Below are 22,143 nucleotides of genomic sequence, written 5' to 3'. Positions count from 1 at the left end.
GACCTAAAAAGGAAGGTTTGTGCCAGGCAAAAGGTTTACTTTGCCAGGTTGAAATGGCAGTTTAAAGCTGCACACACAGGCTCTACAATGGCAGGCCTGCAACATGCTTAAGTGGCTACTTAAGTGGGTGGCACAATCAGTGCTGCAGGCCCACTACTAGCATTTCATTTACAGGCCCTGGGCACTTATGGTGCACTTTACTAGGGACTTAAAAGTAAATTAAATATGCCAATTGGGGATGAGCCAATGTTACCATGTTTAAAGGAGAGAACACTTTAGCACTGGTTAGCAGTGTTAAAGTGCTTGGAGTCCTAGGACCAGCAAAAACGAAATCACCAAAAACAGGAGGTCTGAAGGCAAAATGGGGAAACCACACCAAGGATGCCAGGTCTAACAAAGATCAAGGGGATAAAGAAAAAAAAAATCTGCACACATAATGGAACATTGAAGGACAAAGAATGGAAAGACCCCTTGACCGAAAACAACATAAAAAGAAGATGGAAGGAATATACAGAAGAACTATACAAGTGAGATGAAATCATGTCAGGGATATTTGGACATCAAATCTCAGAGCTGGAGCTTGATATCCTGGAAAGCGAGATTAGATGGGCATTGAAACTCATAGCTAAGAGCAAAACATCTGGAATGGATGCAATACCAACTGAATTGTTAAACAAAAATAGAGTACCTTCGAACAATGTAATGATGGATGTTTGTCGGCAGACATGGGTTAGGATGCAATGGCTGAAAGACTGGAAGAGATGCAAATTTGTACCAATCCCAAAGAAAGGGGCTGCAAAAGATTGCTTAAAAAAAACGCACAATAGATTAAAAAGAATCACATACCAGTAAGTTCATGCTGATGGTCATGCAAACAAGACTCCAACCAAGCATGGAGAGTCAATTGCCAGATGTACAAGCTGGATTCAGGAAGGAAGAGGAATGTGTGACCAGATGTCTAGCATGCAAAGGATAATGGAAAAAGCCAGAGAACGTCAGAACAATGTATTTTTCTGCTTTATAGACTGAACCAAGGCTTTCAACTGTATTGATCACGGAAAACTGTGGAATGTATTAAAAGATAAGGGTGTGCCAACCCACCTGATCAGCCTCATGAGGCATCTATACACCAACCAAGAAGGGACAGTGAGGACCGATGATGTGGAAATAAAGCGGATCAACGTTGCAAAAGGTGTTCGACAAGGTTGTATCTTATAAGCATATTTGCACAATCTCTACGTTGAGGATGTTATGGAAAAATCCAGACTTAATGATGTCTAGAATGGAATCAAAATTGGAGGCAGAAAAATCAACAACGACAGTATGCTGATGACACAACCCGGACTGCGTAAAGTGCAGAACATCTAAAAGCAATGATTGCCAAGATCAATGAAAACAGCTCTGCAGTTGGACTACAGCTAAATGTGAAAAAAGGCTAAAATTATGTCAGCATGAATCTTGTAAGTCTCAGAAAGGACAATGAAGATCTAGAGATGGCCAAAGATGACATTTTCTAAGGATTATAGCTAAGTCGAGATGGCAAGTGCAGCCCTGAAGTCAGAAGACAGCTACAGCTGGGTAGGAAAGCAGAGACTAGCCAGGACAAAGCGATTAAGGGCTCAGTATGGTCCTGAACCTCATACACAAAGACGACTCCTTCCCTCCTCAACCCCTCTAGCCCAGATATCTTGCTCACTTTTTCATTCATCGTGGAACCTCTCTTTTATCTCCACTGTCACCAGGGCTTTAAGTGGGATAAAAAACTGGGGGGGGGGCCTCTCAGAGGGGCGTGGCCGATGTAATTAACCCCTCCCATGCTCGTGACGGAATCGTTCCATCACGAGCCTCGGGTGGGCCGTGCTGATGACGGAATGGTTCCCTCATGGCCCGCTCGCTGCGCCTGCGCGGCGCGAATTCCGCGCCTGCGCTGGGCGTTCTAAAGAGCGGCGGGCCGTGACGGAACCGTTCCGTCACAAGCACAGCTCACTTGAGGCTCGTGACGGACCGGTTCCGTCATGAGCACGGGAGCGCCGCGCAGCCCTGCCTCCCCCTTAGCGCTGCGGCGGAATAGCCGCCGCAGCGAAGGGGTTAAGGGCGTGGCTTAAGAACACCTACGCTAAAAACCAGAGCTGAACACAGTGTGCCACCTGGCTGGTATTTTACTGCTTCTGACATTGCATCCAGATCAGTGCTTTAAATGGGCTGGTATTTACCGGTACTAAGTACCGGCACTTCTAAATTTTCGGCCCTTGAGTACCGGAACTTTTCCTTGTACAAAGAGAGTACCGGTACTCATGGGGCATCAGACCAAACTCAGTGAAATTTAGCATATACAAAAAAGAAGCGTGACAGCTGACGAGTTGGTCCGTTTTCCTGAAGCACTCTGGTGGAGTGCCAATCTCCCCTCCTGCTGGCATAGCAGAATACGTCCGCATTTGTTTGGAGTCCGATAAAGGAGGAAGGTGGTGATAGTGACGCTGTAGCCGGTGGGAATCAAGGCTTAGTAATGTGGCAGACTACCTTTATCGGACTCCAAACAAATGCTGCCCTGTCCTGCTATGCCAGCAGGAGGGGAGATTGGCACTCCACCAGAGTGCTTCACAAAAACGGACCAACTGGTCAGCTGTGTCACGCTTCTTTTTTGTATATGCTAAATTTCACTCAGTTTGGAAATGCAAAACCTTTGGCAGCACAATTGCTGGTTGATCTGAATATGTATTGAATAGTGCTTAAACTCTGATGGAGACACGTCATCGACAGGACAAGGATGCAGATTTCTGTCACCACTTCTGCTAGCTGCACAGGGACTCTGAGCAGGATTTCCTGCTCGCCCAGCACGTCGAAATCGAATCCACCACAAAGAGCTTATGATGAGAAATTCCCAAAATGCAAGTCCCCGGAGAGTCGTGGCACATTTGAAACATTGTCCTTTGTCATGTCCCTTAGATGTGAAGGGTGCAGGGGGCATTACAACCAGAAGCAACATTTTCCTTTTTCAGTAATAAATACTCTGAGCTGGAATTAAAACTTTATCATAGAGAGTGCAGTTTGCTTTGTGGGAAAAGAGGTTGTGTTCAGAAGTACAGCAATAATTCTGTGTGAGTGAACCAGCAAATAGGTTTGCTTCATTTGTGTGTCAAGTGTGTTGCCTAAAGCAAATGTTTTGTTATTTGTTGGGTAATTGATCGTAAAGGTCTAATGCTCCAGTTAAATAGAAACTAACCACTTTACCTCAATTATGATCAAACCCTACTACAGAACACTTTGTGAATTGTTTTTCTCCGAATATCCTAAGTTCACTAAAACCATAAGTTGGCAGTCTGTACCTTAAAGTTCTCGAACTCACAAGGCCACCTGATCTAGGAAAGAACGTAGAGTTTATAAACCAAAGTCCTTTGGATTTTTTTTTAAAAATTGCCTAAATTCTGGACTTGTTTTTTTTTTTTTTTACTTTTTCAGTACAAGAAGCTTCCTTGATATTGTGGCCCAGCTGGTGCATCTCTCTGGCCCCCAAAATTCCCCTGTGACTTGCACGGAGATGGTGAAAATCGAGTGCTGTAGTCCAACAGTATTATTTTTGGCACCCACTCTTTCTTCTGAGAAGGAAGAGACACTGGCACTGCAGCCTAAGGGGCGACCCTGTAATTGAACAATTACTCAGATTTAATCTGCTTTCCTCATTTTTTGCTGGATTTTCGAGTAGACTTAGTTGCTGTGAAGATTGTTGGCCCATTGAGTGAAGTGTAATCAAATTGTTCTCAGTCTAGATTAGAAGCAAATTTGCATTCAGTGGTTCAGGTGAATGTATGTTTTTCATCTCAGTATCATTCTGCACATCTGCGCATCAATTGAATCTCAGTCAAATTAAATGTGTGCCTCTGGCCGGGTCCCTTAGCATTGCCAGAAGCCCCGCCCCAAACTCCACCCCCTCGTCCACATCTCAATTTGGTGAGTACCTGCACTTATTTTTTTCCATTTAAAGCACTGATCCAGATATATAATACAACAAGCAACATTACACCTAAAACAACCCAGACTATTGGCTTTGTCAATGGTAGTTATTTGCAGAAGATAAATAAGCAACAACTTTAGCTCCTTTGTAAATAATATTGAAAATGCTTCAGTTCTGAAATGATGAGGCTGTGAATGAACTCTAACGAGTCTATTTGAAGTTGCATCAAAGGCGGTGAAGGGCGGCGCTGCTGCAGAGTTAAGATTTAAGTTTACGATCCTGAGGGTGAGGGCAAAAATGGAGAGCCGGATAGGGACTCGTCTCAGCACCTGCTTTTTTAGAACTACCGGTGCTGAGCACTGGCAGGACCCGGGCCACTTAAAGCCCTGCCGGTCACTATCCCACTCTGAGCTTTGAGACGAATATAGGCGCAGAGAGGCACTAAATAAACAAGTTAAAAAACAAGCAACATAACATTCAGTTTGATCGGACTCCGTACTACTGGGATCTACAGACACCACACTGCTGGATCCTATTATCTACTATAGGGTTGCCATCCCCTATGGTCCCTAAGGATTAAAGGGACCTCAAACTACTTGAACTAGGTCAATATATATTTTTCCGGAGGTGTTCATCTCATATACAGCCTAGTTCGTCATTATCGCGGAACAACACTACTTTTTTTTGGCTGCACATGCTTTGTTCACATCTATAGATTTAGCTACAGTTAACATCGGATTTGTAGCCTGCTGTGCTTGGCTTGAAACACACAGAGCAGGAGCGCCCTCTAGTGGTTATTTGTAGCATTGCATGGGTACCAACAACAATTTCTCCATTTTCGTTCGGTATTATCTCTGGATGGCACAGCCCACTGATGGGTTGGACAGAAGCACAACCGGGAATCGGATCACAGCTGTCAGGGGAGCCTGAATGCGAGCGAGGAGGGGATAAGATTGAAGTTCCAATCAAGTCTGAGGGTCTACTCTTTACTTACATGAAAAATGTGATTTTCAAATGTCAGGAAAGAGAACAGTGACGCCACATCTTGTCTAATAAGGTGCCCACCTCCAGCACGGATTTTGGCGCCAAAGTTCCGCAGCAGATACGGTGCTTAATAAAAAAAAGCATGGATTACGTGGGTGCAGCAATGGGTGTCTGGACAGGTTAATCGCGTTCATTTTGTAATTGCAAATTGTTAAACGCACAAGCCTTTACAAACCAGGACAATGCCCGGAGAAAGTAACCAAGCTTCAGAGAAACTGCCCATCCACTTACATTTAGGATGGCTTAAGGCCGATTATTTTAAATCATGCATTTGTGCCTGAAGTATTAGCCTTTATGTACACAGCACTAGACAAATGTCTGATTAGAAGTTTGCAAAGTTTTACTTAGCTGTAACAAATAGTTTGCTCCTGTAGTGCTATAGACTCACATGCTTTGCACACTCCTGCTATCAATTGTTGGGCTTGAATCGTTATACGTTGTTTAGCTTTGACGCTGGAGTTTCGGTTTCGAGGCGACTGGTGCCCCCTGAAGCACACAGTGCACCAAACTACCGACCACCAATTGTCTGACAACGGGAATGTATGATTACTACAGGACAAGTGCAATTTAAAGGGTGTGTTCCCCATGCTCCCCTCACCAGCGGTGGGATTCTCATCCAAACTTCTGTTGACTCGGTGCCGAAGCACTTGATGGATTTGAGGTGTACTTGGCGCAAATGTGCTTCAGCTGTTTAAGTATATCCCAGAAAGACTTTTCTGTCTTCCACAGCAAAGCTCAGATGATTAGAGCGGCAGACCCTGATGCAGAGGTCTAGCCATGGACCAGGGTTCAATTCCCTGCCTCGGCGGGTCTTGGGCTCAAAATTCCACTGACTTGATAATTCTCGCCTCAGTGCCTATTCCAATCATGGAGTCCCACTCTGCAACTCTGGGCAATAGCTTGCTTAATCTCCACAACGGCCCCACAATGCTAAGGATGCCTGGCCTTCATCCTGGGGGTGACCAGGAGCGGACGCCTCACAGGGAAAGCCAGGATGGGTTCCACAACGGTATTCGTACAAGCGCCTTGAGACCCTTGCGGGTGAGTAGTGCGCTATACAAGTATCAATTTTACATTTACACAAATAAATGATACCAGTCAGGCACAGCAGAACTGAGCACTCTAGGACATGTTGGAAACTGAAGGTGGAAAAAAAAAAACAATCGGAAGTGAAGTCTGTGTCCTGGTGCATTTTGGGATTCAGAGGAGGCCAAAAGGCCACCTTTGACTGGGTATTAACCCTTTGGGCGCTCATGACGAGCTCAGCTCGTCATGAGGCACAGTGGCACTGTGCTCATGACAAGCTGAGCTCGTCATGACTGTCGCAGACGGCCACGCTGGGATAATTCCCCTGCTGTGCTGTGCTGAGCATTCCATTAAACGGGCATGGTCATGACAAGCTCAGCTCGTCATGATCACAGCGCCACCGTGCTGCACGACGGCTCCCCTTCTCCCGCACTGCGGGGGAATTAGCCCCACGGGGAATGGGTTAAATACCTTTCATAAATATGCAGATCTTAGTCCAATTTTGGACGTTAGAGTATTCCTGTCCAAGTGCATAGGGAAGGGAAGATCATCCTTATGGAAGAGGAAGCCTCACACACGTATGCTTCATCATCGGTGACCTCTCCCCACCCTGGTAGGACCGTAACACCAGGGCGGACTCGTACTCCTGTTGGACTCCGAGCAGGACAGGAGGTTGAGTCTGCCCTGGTGCCACTGTCCTACTGTAACTCGTATTCCACCTACAGCTGCCACACCGATTTGTGATAGTTGTATGTTTTAGGAGGACGTTCGGTGGCTTGAACTCCTCCTCTCCCTTGTGTGTTAAGAGTACTTTTAAGACCACACACCACAGCAGATTACGTTACCTATGTCTGCCAGTATATTTATTAGGGAAAAGGCTGTGATGGTACATGAAAAATTCTTGATGGATGATTATTCAGCATGGAGTCATATCCCACCAAGGACTCGAGGAGGAACCAATCAAGAAACAATAGTAAAAGAGAGACTGATCCAAAATGATAATAATAATAATAATAATATAATAATAATCCACATTTGTAAAGCGCACATTCACCCGTAAGTGTCTCTAGGCGCTGGGGGCCGTCGGGAAGATTAATCAAGCTATTGCCCAGAGTCACATGGTGCATCAAGCTATTGCCCAGAGTCACATGGTGCATCAAGCTATTGCCCAGAGTCACATGGTGCTGGGCTAATCTGCCGCTGGCACCGGGGATCGGACCGCGATCCCCAGATTCTGGAGTCAGTCGCCCTAGACGCGGCGCCACACCTCTTCCCAGCTCGGTTTATCCCAGGGCCTGACTGATCATGTTCACCAGTTCCCTGAGAATGGCACCTTTCTACCCATGCTTGGCATGTACATTCTCAAACTGTTTTCAGTGACAACCCCATGGTCCTGCAGTCTAAGGGCTCATATGAGACCAGAGACACCCACCTACAATATCCATTGTCTCTGCAACCCGCCCGTCCTTTTCAAACTGCAGACCTCCGAATTCTAACCAGCCCCTGCACCGAGCGCATTCCTATCCTATCTTTTCCAGGGCTTACTTCTATACTCTTCCAGTTTCTTCTTCTCCCACCTTTCTACGTGTTGCTTTACCCCTTCCATCGGGTCCTCCATCGATCTATTTTTTCTACATTAATTTACTCCTTTGATGTAAGGTTTTTTTCTTTCTTCCTACACCACCAATCCACAACCACTCTCCCCTGCCAAAACCAGGAAGTCCTTGCAACACAGCAGGTCTGTACTGTCTCCATTCCCCCCCCCACACCCCCCGCTCACACACACACACACTCCCTCCCTCTTCCTCCATTCTTCTGCTAGGCCTCAGTTCTGCTGTAGCATCAATTTTGCCCCCATGGCCATCTCTTCTCCAAATTTACGGTCTACCTCGCCTTCCCCATGCTGGATCTCTGCCCTCCACCATATTTTAGGCTTGGCTCAATTCCACCCTGCCTGGTTCATCGTGGAATCGGTAGCTCCCTCTGGAAAGGCCTAGGATGATGACAGAGTGGAATCACAGGGAGACAAGTAGCGCCTTCCCAGCAGAGAACATTTGTAGTGTCTTCCCTAAAGCCAGCCTCCAATTTCCAATCTCCTCCTTTGCGGCTGTGGTTTTCAAACGTGCTGAAGGGTGGCCGTCTTCATATTGGTCAAGAAGAATTACTCAGGTATAGCAATTCAATTCCGCGTGAACACTCAGGAACACATGAATGTTCTCACAGCTCGGCTAACTGCACTTTCATACATGTGTGGGTGGCAAATCACGAGGCCCCGAGGAGTCAATGTGTGCACTCAATGCAAAAACACCAACAAAGAGGCAATGTACCTAAAATACAAGAGGAACAACAAATACAGCACAGAAATACAGGATTTGTTGAACAGATGCAAGATCTACCCGCACACCCCTTTCAACACAGCCATGACTCTTCGGCTCACTGGTGCTCAGCATTCTAGACTAGGTTAATGGTCTATTGTGGAGCCCCCACACCCCAATGTTCCTCTGCCCCACTTAACATGGCCCTATGATAGTCATTGAAGTGACCCAGTGAGTCCACACCTCAATAGCGTCTTTCTCAGATTTAGGTTCACCACCCCACTCTCAAGGTTTTATGTTCCGCCATTTTAATTCGCAAAATCTTTCTGTTTGTTATGTTAAAGGGAATTTATAGAGTGCACATACACCATTAGGTCACTTGGCGCTAAGATAACAGAGAAAGCAGCTGTCAGTCAGATTTAATTAATTAATTATAGGCTTGTCTGATACACCAGATTATCAAAAGCTTTCTAAAGCCCATACAATTGGTAGATGATCTAATGTCGGGGGAAGAGAATTCGAAGTGCAAGGCGCCAACGCATAGAACCTAGCCCCTCCTAGCCTCTTTGAAATGTCACTTTTACTAAAAAAAATAAAAAAAATAAAAGAAATCATACATAGCATCAGTTAACAGAAAGTGCTCCACACTTTTCTTCATTGTTTACTCCCTGCAGTGAGCTGCGAGGGGGGCACTTACTTCGACACTTCGCACAGCGGCTCTTGTCGTACTCCAGAAACTCAGCTGTCCGCGGGTGCTCTCGCGGGATCGTCCTCCACTGTTCCTTCTCCTGGCGGATGCGAGCAGCCTCCTCTTTGGCAAACACTCCGAGGTCCTGAGTGTAGCGACCATACATCTGGAAGAGAAACATCACATGGAAGAGGTGTCAGGAGATCGAAGGACCAAGGCCCAGGTGAAACTAAGAGAGCATGACATACCGATGGACAGAGAGACCCGTATGGAAGAACGGGAAACAGCCTTTACAACAAGGTTTTTACTTCGTTGTGCCTTTACCACGCATTTTTAAGCACGCATATTTTTACCACGTGCTTGCCTTTACAATGCATGCCTTTACCTCGGATTTAAGGTAAGTTGGGTTTGTGGGGGTGGTCTCCCCCCACAAATACATTGTTTTTATAAATAAAAGCATTGTGTGATAATGGCATGTGTTGTAAAAGCATGTTACCGGTAAAAACATGAGTGGTAAAAAATGCGCGGTAAAGGCATACGATGTCTTTACCTGCGTTGTACCGTCGTACAACCTGGAAGAACAGACATTCAAACAGCGAGATGAGAGAGAAGAAGAGCTAGAAAGACCCTTCGAACAAAATACCTAATCTACAGACAGGCAGACATAGCCTCCAACAGGGAAAGTCAGATAGACTTGCCGACTCCCGGTCAGAGAAACAGAAACAGACAACAGACTCTCAAGCGGGGAGGGCAGACGGAATGACTAATTGTTAGCAAGCCCCACAGGAAGGATTGTAGACAGACCGAAAGGTCCATGGACAGGGAGAGAAGAACAAAATAACAGGGGTAGGAGACCCAGACACACATTAGCTGAAGAGGCTCAGACAGAAAGACCCCAGGAATTAAATGAGAGACAGACTGTCTGACTACAAAGCAAGAACTGGATGCAACGGACGACCCAGATCCTGAGAGTTAGTGGTTACAATGTTTCAAGTGTACACCTACCTCGTAATGTACAACTGAAAATACATATATTATCTTATTTATTTTGATAGTTTTTTACAGTGCAAACATGACTCTTGCGGGTATCAGAGCGCTTTACAAATTTACAGTGTGCAGAGCAATATTAACAAGATCATATTCTAAGGAAAAAAAAATGAGGATAAAGGTGGCAACCAGAAAAGGGTACGCTGTACAATGATCAGATAGCAGAGGAGATAAACCTATAATAAACCAAAATATCCTAGTCAAGATAACTACACGAACGGGCAGTGTCGAGAAAAGGGAGGGCAAAGTCAGGACGGATAAGTCGCAAACACTGAAGTAGCCGGTGAGAAGAAGTCATGAGTGTGATTGAGGAGAGAAGCGTGTCTTAGTGTCTAGGGAAGACATTTGTTCATAAGGAGGTCTTTTACTTCTTTTTTGAAGGATACAGTTGAGGGGTTCATATATCTTGCAACATTTAAGGGAATATTGAGAAGAGTGTTGGGACTCACTCATGTCTAAATGAAAAAGGACAAAACTGACCCAGACAGACCCTGAAACAGTGTTGTTTATGCGGTAGCGCTGGCATCTGATAAGTGGTAAGATTGTGTTGCACAGTGTCCACATCCTGCTAGCCCTACTGAGGAAGGGGCACGTTCAGTAGATGATTTAAGGTCTCGTGAGCAGCGTGGGAGGGTGTTGGGGAGCTTACTGGTTGGTGTTGGGGTGTTTCTGATGCCATCATGGTTCATTGTCACCAATTTACGGTTGAACACATCCACATCAATAATTATTGTACGCTGCGGTTGGCCAACCAATTTAGTAACTCGGCCAGAAAATACCGGCTAGAATTTGTATCATCGACTGAACAAGCATAGGCACACTCGAATACTCCTGCAGATTCTAAGGAACATGAAAGTAAATTTTCTGTCTAGATATGTTGTGGAATTTGAAAATAGGAGTGGTTAATGCATGTGCATACATCTATGGCTCTTAAACTGTGAATACATTTTTAGGACATTTAGGGGATGTGTCAATGCCTCATACCCAAAGGGATTATTAAAAAGTGGAGAAGGCCAAGATAATTGTGATTCAGTGCTTGATATTTATTCTTGTTTATTCAGAAAAATACTGCATGGGAAAATATTATTGTCCTCTTGTAAGCCCAGTGAAACTTTAAATATGTATATTTTAGAAAACGAAATTAATTTTTTGGCACAACTCATATACTAAGGGCCCTAGACAGACATCCATTTATTGACTGGAGTAGAATAGCTGACGTGATTTAAGACACTTGCGTTAAAGCCAGAGTGGGCAGCATGCTGGGTAATGACGCGCACTGCTGCCCGCGTGCTCGGTTACAGACTTGGAGTACAGACTTTCTGATACACAGCCGTAAACTCCCAGCAATCAATCAGCTTTGTCCTTGCAGAGTATTAATGACAGAACCACCAATAATATACAATGAAAAGATTAAGAATACCAAGCACCGATGTTCAGACTCAAAAATGGAGAAAATAGGTTTAAAAATGCCTGCTGCAGTGAAAAGCCATGAAAACAAGCTTTGGCAAAGCCAATGGGTCTCGTGTTCTAGCTATTTTATTAAACAGCATGGCTAAAAATTTGTGACCTCAAGAGTAGCATGGAGTGGAGTATAGAGCAGTAGAGTGTCCTAGATATAAGAGTGTCGTAGAGAGGAGTGGCGAAGGCTGTCATGGAGTGGTGTAGAATGAAGTGGAGGGTTGGGGAGTGTCAGAGTGGAGAATATAGCGTAGAGTGGAGTGTAAAGTCGTAGAGAGTCCTAGAGTAGTGTCAGAGTAGAGTGGAGCAGTGTAGAGTGAAGGGGCATAGAGTGGGCTGCAAAGTTGTAGAGTCGAGTAGCACAGAGTGGCAAAGAGTGGAGTGGCGTAGAATGGAGTAGTGTGTCAGAGTAGAGTGGCATAGAGTGGACTAAAGTGGCAAGGAGTGGCATACAGGGTGTTGCATAAAGTGGAGTGTCGTGTAGTGGCATACATTGTAATGTAGTGTCGTGGAGTGGCATAGAATGGAGAAGTATATAGTGTCAGAGGGGAGGGTTGTAGTGTGTCAGAGTTGAGTGGAGGATCATAGTGTGTCGTGTAGGGTCGTTGTGTATCGTGGAGTGAGTACAGTGTAGAGTAGCTGTGTATCGTGGAGTGGAGGGATGCAGAACGGAGGGACGCAGAGTGGAGTACGGTGGTGAGCCACAGAGAGGAGTATAGTGTCGTAGAGTGGAGTGTTGTAGAGTGGAATGCTGTATTGTGAAGTGTTGTATTGTAGAGTGGAGTGTCTTAGAGTGTCATGGAAAGATATAGAGTGGAGTGTCCTGGAGTGGTTTAGAATGGACGAGTAGAGTGGAGTTTAGTGGTGTAGCGTAGAATGGTGCAAAGTGTTGCAGACTGGAGTTGAGCGATGTGTTGTGAAGTGTCGTGGAGTGTCATAGAGTGTCATAGAGAGGAGTGGTGGAGGAGTGGAGTGGAGCGGCGTGGAGTGGTGCAGAGCAGAGGGAAGCATAGGGGTGTACAGCAGAGGGGCATAGAGCAGATGACCATACAATGAAGTAAAGTGTTGAAGAGTGGAGTACAGTGGCGTAAGTGGCATAGAGTGCCATGGAGTGTTGGACAGTAGAGTGTTGTAAAGTGAAGTGTCAAAGTGGAGTGGCATAGAGTGGAATGGTGTGGAGTGGAACAGCATGGATTGGTGTATCGTAGAACGGATGACATAAGAGTGGAGGGGCATAGAGTGGAGGGGCATAGAGAGGAGGGATGTAGAGCTGAGGAGCACAGGGTGGTATGGCACAGGGTTGAGGGGCACAGGGTGGAGGGACAGAGTGGAGTAGAGTGCGGTAGCTTAGAGTGGTGGCGAGTGGAATACAGTGTTGTGGGTCAGAGTGGAGTGGAGGAGCATAGAGCATCATGGATTGGGATGAAGTAGAGTAGAGGGTCGCAGAGTGGAAGGTCGTAGAGCGTCATGGAGTGGAATAGTGTAGAGCACGGGTCTCCAAACTATGGCCCGTTACCACATTTTATCCAGCCATCAACCTGCATGCAAGACGTCATCTGGCTACCAGAGTCAGCCTGGCTGTAATATGCTGCTGCTCTCCGACAGCGGCTTCTTTTGCAAGTGTCCAGCATCCCAGAGGGAACACTTCACACACGCACTCTACTGCTACTGTTTAGAAAAGCATTATTAAATGTAACACTATCTCTAGCCTAAGGGGTGATGTTAAATGGTAGAACGCTTTCAAAACAACAGCAAACAGGAGTGTGTTGACTCACAGGGCCATCAATCAATAGTAGAGCACAAAAGTGATACCAATAGCGGCCCTGGTAAAATAGTATTGCCTGCCCCGTGCTCCCCTCCCTTTCGACCTGAAAGTTCTTCCCTTGTGCCTCGACTCATCACCACGCCGCACGGCCTCTAGTGCTAGGACTGTATCCTGTGGTGCAAAAAGCCATTCCAGCCGCTGGTCTGAGGCTACTCCTCCAGTACCGAGCAACAACCAGGGTCGGACTGGACGTAGTGGGCACTGGGCATTTCCCCAGTGGGCCGCAAGGGTGGGGGCTGGTTTTGCGCTTAGGGGGGGGGGGCGTTTTTGTTACCGGGGGTCGGCAATATCGTCCCACTGTAACAAAATCGTCCGAAACCGGCCCTCGCAAACAGCTCGGCTGCACCCCCCTCCCTCCAGGGGTTTTTGGTTCCCAGTTCAGCCCTGGCAACAACTACCCGTGGTACATGTTGCTGTACCTGGGTGTGTTACCAGTGGCCAATACTGTGTATTTTATGATACTCCGTGTGGACATACCCGGTGGCACAAAATTGCTTTGCTCGGAGTTGTGTGGCACCGAGATTGGCGGCCTCGGCCCAGCATGCTGATGTCAAAGGCCCAGCACGAATAGATTAAAAAAAAATAATCATACTCAACCCTACCGAAGCATGGGGACACAACAGAGGGCGGGCGACCCATGCCGTGGCGAAGTGGCTGCAGCTGTGGGCTGCCCATGGCTTGGTGTCGCCCATAGCCCAGCTGTTCCTGCATCAGAATAGGTGCTCTTGGTCCAGCTATTAATGTGTGCATAGGAGGCATGGTCCCCCTAGCCGCACATATAGGATGCACATATGACAGCTCAATTCACTAACATCATTGTCGTCATGGTGGGTGAAGGGCATAAACTTGAAAACTGCCACTTTTAGTAAATGCTGTGATGCAATCATAATCTGATGTTCTAAATTTGAAATGCTAGCATGTGATGAAGAAACAACATTTTCTTCAACAATAGAAGTGTCAGGATATCTCTGGTGATTAATATTCCTGCTTGAGAGGGAAAGGAGTTTTGATTCATCAATGCAGAGGGTTACATGCCTGCTGCTAAACAAGAGTATCACACAGATCACAGAACTGCATTTTATGTGCATAGCTCAGTGGGTTGCTGCTTTTGTCACAGAGATCCTTTCATTATTGTGCAGTTCATAAAATGCAATCGTAATCTAGCTCAGTGAGCAATTAACTACCATTAGAGCTGCATGCAAACTGCATGGTACAGGTTGTTATAAACGTATATTTTTTCCTAGTCTTTCATCATCCTAATGTTGCTTTTAAAGGGGTTGGTTTGGGAAGAAATACATTCTTATTAGTGAAGCTAACCCTTACCACTGTGTTATGTTTTGAATCCTGAGTTTGTGCTTTTCCAAATCAAGCACTCTTAGAACTGCCTACACCTTGCAGTCCCCTGTGTCTCATGTAACATCCCCCCTTATAGTGGAGGCTCGTTCACTCCACTCCCTTGCTACTATTCTGACAAACTTTGCCAGGGCTGCTTTGGTTTTTCAGTCCAGCCCTAGTAATAGATGCATTAGATATAAAACAGTTTTTTTCAGTCCACGAATATTTGTAAAATATATGATGTGGCCCTGGTACTGAAAGGTTTGGAGACCCCTGGTCTAAAGTGAAGTGGAGAGGCGTGGTGTGCCATAGAGTGGAGTGGAATAGAGCGGCATAGAGTGGAGTGGCATAGAGTGGAGTGGCATGGAGTGGAGTGGCATGGAGTGGAGTGGCATAGAGTGGAGTGGCATAGAGTGGAGTGGCATAGAGTGGAGTGGCATAGAGTGGAGTGGCATGGAGTGGAGTGGCATGGAGTGGAGTGGCATAGAGTGGAGTGGCATAGAGTGGAGTGGCATAGAGTGGAGTGGCATAGAGTGGAGTGGCATAGAGTGGCATAGAGTGGTGTGGCACAGAGTGGAGAGGCGTAACGTAGAGTGGAATTAAGTGTCATAAACTAAAGTGTCACAGAGTGGAGTAGAGTGGCATAATGTTGTGGAGCGCCAGAGTAGAGTGGCGTATAGTGATGTGTGATAAGTGGCGTGGAGTGGCGTAGAGTGTTTTGGGGTGTCAGAGTGGAAGTGATTAGAGTGTAGGGACGTAGATTGAAAGGGGGTAACATGGAGGAGTTAGAGTGTCGTGGAACAGTGTGTCGTAGAGTGGAGTTTTGTAGAGCGAAGTGTCCCAGAGTGGAGTAGATTGTCATAGGCTAGAGTGGAGTAGACTGATGCAGAGTGATGTGGAGTAGAGTAGCACAGAGTGGAGTCAGGTGGCGTAGAGTGGAGGTAGAGAGGCATAGAGTGGGGGTAAAGTAAAGTGTCTTAGAGTACAGTAAAGTGTCGTAGAATGTCGTAGAGTGGAAGGGAGTAGAGCATACTGGAGTAAAGTGTTGAAGAGTGGGGGGTTTAGAGTGGTGGGGTGTAGAATGGTGGGGTGCCTTCAAACTTTGGCCAATGCACAAACATCTGTTTGCACAGAGATTGCAATTAAGTTTGCATCCTCAAGATTTTTTCTCCTTTAAATGTTGGCAGGTTAAGTCTGACAAAATGTAAAGGGTTAAAAAGGCGCTGTAAATGGTACAAACAGATTTTGGTGCATAAAAGTACAAAAATCTGCATACTATACTCCTCATTTTTGGTGACAATCTTGCATTTGGTTCTATGAACGGATGAATTCCGAACTCCGGGGTATTAGACAGCAGCAGCTCTTCCGTTATGGTGGAATAGCATCACCCCCCCCCCATCAGAAGATGTAAAACTTGAAGAAAAAAAAAAAGGTTTATAATTATTTTATTTTTCTTCACACGGCCGAATCTTGGGGGGGGTGGCAATTGCGATGAGTGGCATGGAGGAGGAGTGTTAGGCACTGCTGAAAGTGTGCATGTGGGAGTAGCCGGCTGTCTTAGGAGAGCCAAACTGACATGCACACTGAGAGGTCTCCGACCCAAGCTGCGTTGTCTGGTTGGAGACAGTGAGCACAAGCTTCCAGTCTCTCTGGGAGCGCAATTACAGCCCGCTCAGGCCAATCGTGGCGCTTCTCTCATGCTGAGAGGAGCATGAGAGCAGCACCTGGATTGGCTGTAGGGGAGTCTGGGACCCTGTGCTGCAGTGGGGCGAGAGGAGCAGAAGAGCGGCCATAAGGCGGGCAACAGGTATATTCTTTTTTATTGTTTTTTTTGTGTTATGGTCGTCCACCTCCTCCTCCACCCTCACCACTTTTCCCTGACATCAGCCGCTACTGGTATCAGATTTCAATGGGAGGGATAATTAGCCCAGATTCCAGGGGGCACTTTTTAATTGAGGCCTCAGCCACAAATGTAGACCTACCAAAACACAAACCATGAAGGCTGCCCCCACTTTCAAAAGCCTCTTTTCCTCTTAATGTACAGGCAAAAAACATACGGCCTCGAAAATGGCAAACACCCACAAACCGCACACAGCATCAGACTTAAGTGCCCGCCACTGGGGGCGTAATGCTAGACATATAGGCCATCATTACAAGTGGCCCGGATGGGAGTGAGACATTTATCACACCTGATAAAATTCGATTCCACAGTGATCCGGGACAATAAACGGCACGTATTTCCAGATTTGACACGATAATATCGACTAATAAAGAAAGTCGTGCTTATACACCAAAATCGGCATGTTACGGTAATTCACCTGCCTTCTCTCTTTGTTAAAGTGCAAGAGGTTTGGCCTGCCAAACTTTAACAGGGTGGTCGAACTTTAATGCATCAAGTAATTACTGGGTGTAAAAATATTTGCATAACTTCTAATTCCGACAGTTGACAAAATGGGGGGTTGAGCAGGGAATAGAAACCATCAGGCCTCTGGTAATAAGGGACTTCGAAAAATCAATAAAGGCACACCCACAGATAGACATTCAATTTACACACACACATAGGGAGATATACCCGCAAACCCGGATGAACACACATACATAAACACAGTAAGTCAAACATACATTCAGACACTTATTTGGGGACAATATCACAAACAAATGAGAACACAAAGACACACCAGTGCTTAAATTGAGCCGGTGGTTTCTGTGCTCGGCACCAGCACTTAATTGTCAACACCAGCACTTGCGACAGTCTGCCACATGGTGGCGCTGTCTGGCTAATTTAGAGATAACCACAACAACAGTTAATTATTAATATAATATACATTAAAAAGGCTATTACCTGCCACCCAAGCCATTCCTATAGCTTTGGGGGCCTGGAATAGCCTGAACTGTCACACTTTTAGGAGTGTGATGGTTAGTAGTTGTGTTGTTACCTTCATTGGCAGCATAGCAGGGGCAATGTGTGGTGCACGCTGTAGCGGCCGCCTTTTTTTTTTTTTTACAGACGAAGCACTGGGACACACATACACTGACAGACAGAGTCAGACACATTCACATTAACCTTTATCTGTAACCACAACAGAAACCCTGATAGACCAGGAGGGTGGATCCATATTGGCGTGAATTCCCACTCACAAAAGGTGAAAAACACAACAAATCAATGTATGGAGAGAAAGACATCCTGAAGGTCACGGCCACGGTTGCTGCAGGCGTCCCCAGTGCCTGGTAGACAACAATGCCAGGCAGATAAGGGGCATTGTGCAATCCGCGGCCATTGTCCTGCTCTGCTAAGCTTCTCCCATCACAGCACCGAGAACAAGACACTGTGCAGCGGGCTGGAGCACCCTGGCACCAACGCGCGTGGCCGGTCGCGTCAAGGACGCCAACGTCCTCAGCATCAACAGGGTATGTGTAGAGCCTGGTGTCTTCTAGGCACCAAGGAAGGCTTCAGATAAAAGAAAATGGTGAGCTAAGATTGAGGGGTTTTGGTGACATTTGTAAAACATGAGGCCAATGGTCGACTGCTTTAGTAATGTCACCTGGACCCCAAGATGCAATATATGAGCATATTACGCGTTTTTATTTTACACAACTGAGTAATTGATTTTAGTACAGTCGAACATCATCAATTTAGTATTGGTTGTTGGCCAGAGACTACTGACATATCGGTCAATGTTTTGAGAAATGTGTCTTTTTGTTGGGGATAGTGTGTTCATATTTAAAATTTGTTTTATGCAAAAAAAGCGTATTATTGCAAGTCAAGTTTACAATAGAAAGTGCATTGTAAGGAAATTAAAAACATGCATTCTAATAGCACGTTGGCATTCTAGTATAGGTTTAAGAAGACATTTAGAAGGAATTGAAATAAAGTGCAAGATGGGACAGTGTAACTTTTTGCTGCTGTGTTCAGTGTTTACGAAGCTTGTTTTCACAACCCGGGGTGTATTCATAGGTAAATGCTTGCCATGAGGGATGTGCCTGCAAGGGAGAGCTTGTCAGGTGTGCTGCATAATGTTCTGACAGCAGCACTGGAGTTTTTTATGCTATGCTAATCACCCACTTAGCTGTATTTGCTTAGGGAAGCTAAATATCCTACAAATGAATCCACACTGAGTTAAGGAAAATAATTCACAATTGGGGCCGCTTATCTGTAAAATGCAAACTTTGAAACCACTGGCTTAACCATGTAATATTAATATTGTTTTGAGTCATGTGATCTTCCCTAAAACATCCCTAATGGGTCAACCCAACTTCCACAAAGTGTGTTTCAACCCTAATCATATCCACGTGGTTTAGTCCTAACCACAGTCATAATCATGGTGGCAGTAACTGTGTCCCAAGTGTTTTTCATGTTTTACCCACGCAGAGAGGTTGGCCCTACTGTTGCTCAATGTCATTCAATCGTATCCTGAACCACAGACGTCCACCCCTATGCCTGCCTGCAGCAAGGTAGGTGTAACCCATTTGGACTAGATGAGTACTAATCAGGTCTTAAGTAAGCATGGGTGAATTTTGCGAATTCGCGATTCGCGAATTTGCGGATTTGTGAATTCGCGATCCGCAAAATTCGCGAATTTTTTTATTTTTGCGTGTTCGCGGGGCTCTTTGCGTGTTTGCGGGGCGCTTTGCGTGTTCGCGGGGCGCTGTGCGTGTTCGCGGGGGGGGTCGTTTTTACTTTTTGTTCCCTTTTTCCCTCTGCCCTTCTGCCCTCTGCCCCACTCCTGTTTTATTTTAGGATGGCACCGGCAAGCTGCCAGCGCCATCCTAAAACAGTTACTAAGTTATCAGGAAGCACTAATAGATAAAATAAGGCAGGTGCACCTGCTTAATTTTATCTATTAGTGCTTCCTGATAACTTAGTAACTGTTTTAGGATGGCGCTGGCAGCTTGCCGGCGCCATCCTAAAATAGTTACAAGCTTGAAGCTTGAACTTTTGCCCCCGGATCCGTTCGCTCGCGGATTTTCGGCAATTTCGCGGGAGTTCGCGGATTGCGAATTTGCCAAAAATCCGCAAAATCCGCGAGCGGAATGGATTTTACGCTCACACTTAGTCTTAAGTTGAATTTGAGGTTTTTTTCTTTACATAGCGCAAACTAGACCCGAGACATAGGGTATCAGAGCGTTTACATAGCACCAGTTTTGTTACAGAAGGACAAATTAATTTTTGTTAGGCAAGAGGAGATTATGTGATTTGCCCAGAATCACAGATGTGGAGCGTCGTTGCCGAGACTCGAACCTGGTTCGCCAGCTTCGAGGTCGACCGATCTAGCCATAAGGCTACATCCTCTCCCCTAAAGTGATTTAGTCTTTCTCGCCCCGGAGAATAAGTTACTCTTATTCCAATCAGAGTGTTTCAATCGTAACCAGATGAAGTGTGGAACTACTAGACACAATGGTGGAGGGATAATCCTAATTTCACCTGTGCACATTTTCCAGAATGGTTTAGTCCGACTCCTATCACATCATGGCTGCTGCACCGATCGAGTTGTTGCCCTTGTGCAGGAGAGTCAACGGTCCCCGTATTCCAGGTGTGAGCTGCTGTGAATTGAGTCTTGTACCATGCTGTGCCAAAAAGAATGGAGCATGTTTGTGGTGGCGAGTCGGTGACCCCATATGCCAGGAGGGGGCGCCGTGAAGAAGCTGCTGCAGGGTAAGGACTGTAGCCTTGTGCAGTAGCGGGCGGCGACCCCGTATGTCAGGAGGGGCCGCCGTAAAGGATTTTACCATGCCGATAGGGCAGGAGATCATGTGCTGTAAGTGACTCCGTATTCCAGAGGGGGCCACTGGGATTAACAAGCACTCCAACCTGATCTGCCATCTCCCACCAAAGAAGTGAGGATGCCATGGTAGCCCCTACATATCATCCCCTAGGAGAGGGACTTAACACCTTCCGTGCGGTTCAGATTTACCGCCGGTGCTGAGCCCTAATGAAAACGGGCGTGGTCATGACGGAACGGTTCCGTCATGAGCACAGCTCAACCGATGCTCATGACGGAACCGTTCCGTCATGAGCATCGAAGGATTAAGACAAGATCATGGCAACCAACCCCCATCGGGAGAGGAGTTGGGCTCTGAACTCGCTGGAGAAGCCACAGAGAGTCTCTGGTCGCTTCGGGAACACAACTGCGATTGACCGACTCTGCACCCACAGAGTATAGCAGACTGGGCCACATGTGGCCGGCCCACCTAAACTCAGCTACAGCCACGGCGAGCTCCCGTGGATGAGGGGCACTCATGAACTCTAGACGCCTCATGCCTGTCAGTGCGGGAAAGACTGGTTTCGGCCTGTCGGCCCTGGGGGAACTCATTGCTAAGTTAGCGTGATAGCGCTGGAACACTATTGACTTCAAATTGGAGTCAAAGTGGATGCTTGAGACTCAGAATACTTACGTGGCATATTCCGGATGCTACCAATAATGAATGGGGAATAACCACTATCGTCAACATGAAGAGAGAGTGAGACAGTGAATTGCCATAGAAACACTAGAAGCCACACCTTAATGGTGTGTGGGCAACTGTTTGTGAATATCTTATTTCTCTTTCGTGTGGTATGCAGTAGAAATAAAATACTTCTATTTTTTCATAAAAGTGAGACAACGATTTATTGCTGCTGCTGCACATATTTTGAGTTCTGAGCCTGTGTTCACTATAATCCCCCCCCCCCCCCCCCTTCCCCAACCCCGCCAAGAGATCCTTGGACTGCTCTGCACACCCAACCCCGCGAGTCAAGCGCAGAAGGGGTACTTGGCCCAATTATTCAGAGTTCATAGTGGGTCAGGCCCCAGGACATCAGGAGTAAAAAGCTGCAACCCTTATGGTTCGTCCCAGTAATCCCTACTTGTCGCGTAGCCTTCTGAAAGGGGTTCTGACATACCTAGAATGGCTTAAACCACACAGAGCTGGATGGTGTGGTTCACATCTCACAAGGAGTGGTCCATTACATAAAGAAGTATGTAATACTAGAAAGAATCAGGAAAATGCTCTGCTCGATAATGCTGGTTGCTTCAGTATTTTCCCTGCTGGGGTAACGAGTCGCGTTACTCTACGAGTTTTACAGAGCTGAACATTTGCCTACAATCACCTTGGCACCAAAACAAGGTAAGAACAAAGCAAGGTCAGTTATGGGAACAGCCAGAATTATATGGTACAGTGAAACCCCATATGCCAATGAAGTTCTGAACGTAGATGAGGAAAGTGTTCCAGACCTTCGTAAACGGGTACAAAATGTGATTGGGAGAACAACGCTGCAGCCAATGAGTATTATTTTGCTGATCTCAGAGATCTGGATGGAACAGATCTGGCAAACCTTTTTCTGCAGGTGGGATGGCTCCAACCTTGCTAGTGCTCTACAGACCAAGTGTGTGGCCTTAAATCCAACCTACTGCTCAAATGGGACTCCCTGGAGAGGAAGGTTTGCGGGCGACGTGATTGAACCAGACAAACTGCGAGA

At 46.3% G+C, this 22,143-nt stretch overlaps 1 protein-coding gene across 3 annotated transcripts in view; it reads right to left on the bottom strand.

The window, feature by feature from the left end:
• Nucleotides 1-22,143, bottom strand: part of CLCN2 (chloride voltage-gated channel 2) — a 532,043-nt gene that overhangs the window by 326,142 nt on the left and 183,758 nt on the right. For all 3 annotated transcript variants that reach the window (XM_086944441.1, XM_086944443.1, XM_086944442.1), the window contains exon 2: nucleotides 9,035-9,191. In XM_086944441.1, the coding sequence (XP_086800567.1) occupies nucleotides 9,035-9,191 (157 nt within the window). The remainder of the gene's footprint in view (nucleotides 1-9,034; nucleotides 9,192-22,143) is intronic.

This window comes from Lissotriton vulgaris, chromosome 11, assembly GCF_964263255.1.
Source record: "Lissotriton vulgaris chromosome 11, aLisVul1.2, whole genome shotgun sequence".
NCBI classification, from domain to species: Eukaryota; Metazoa; Chordata; class Amphibia; order Caudata; family Salamandridae; genus Lissotriton; species Lissotriton vulgaris.
Note: the sequence above shows the minus strand (reverse complement) of the source record. Positions and strands in the feature narration are given on the sequence as shown.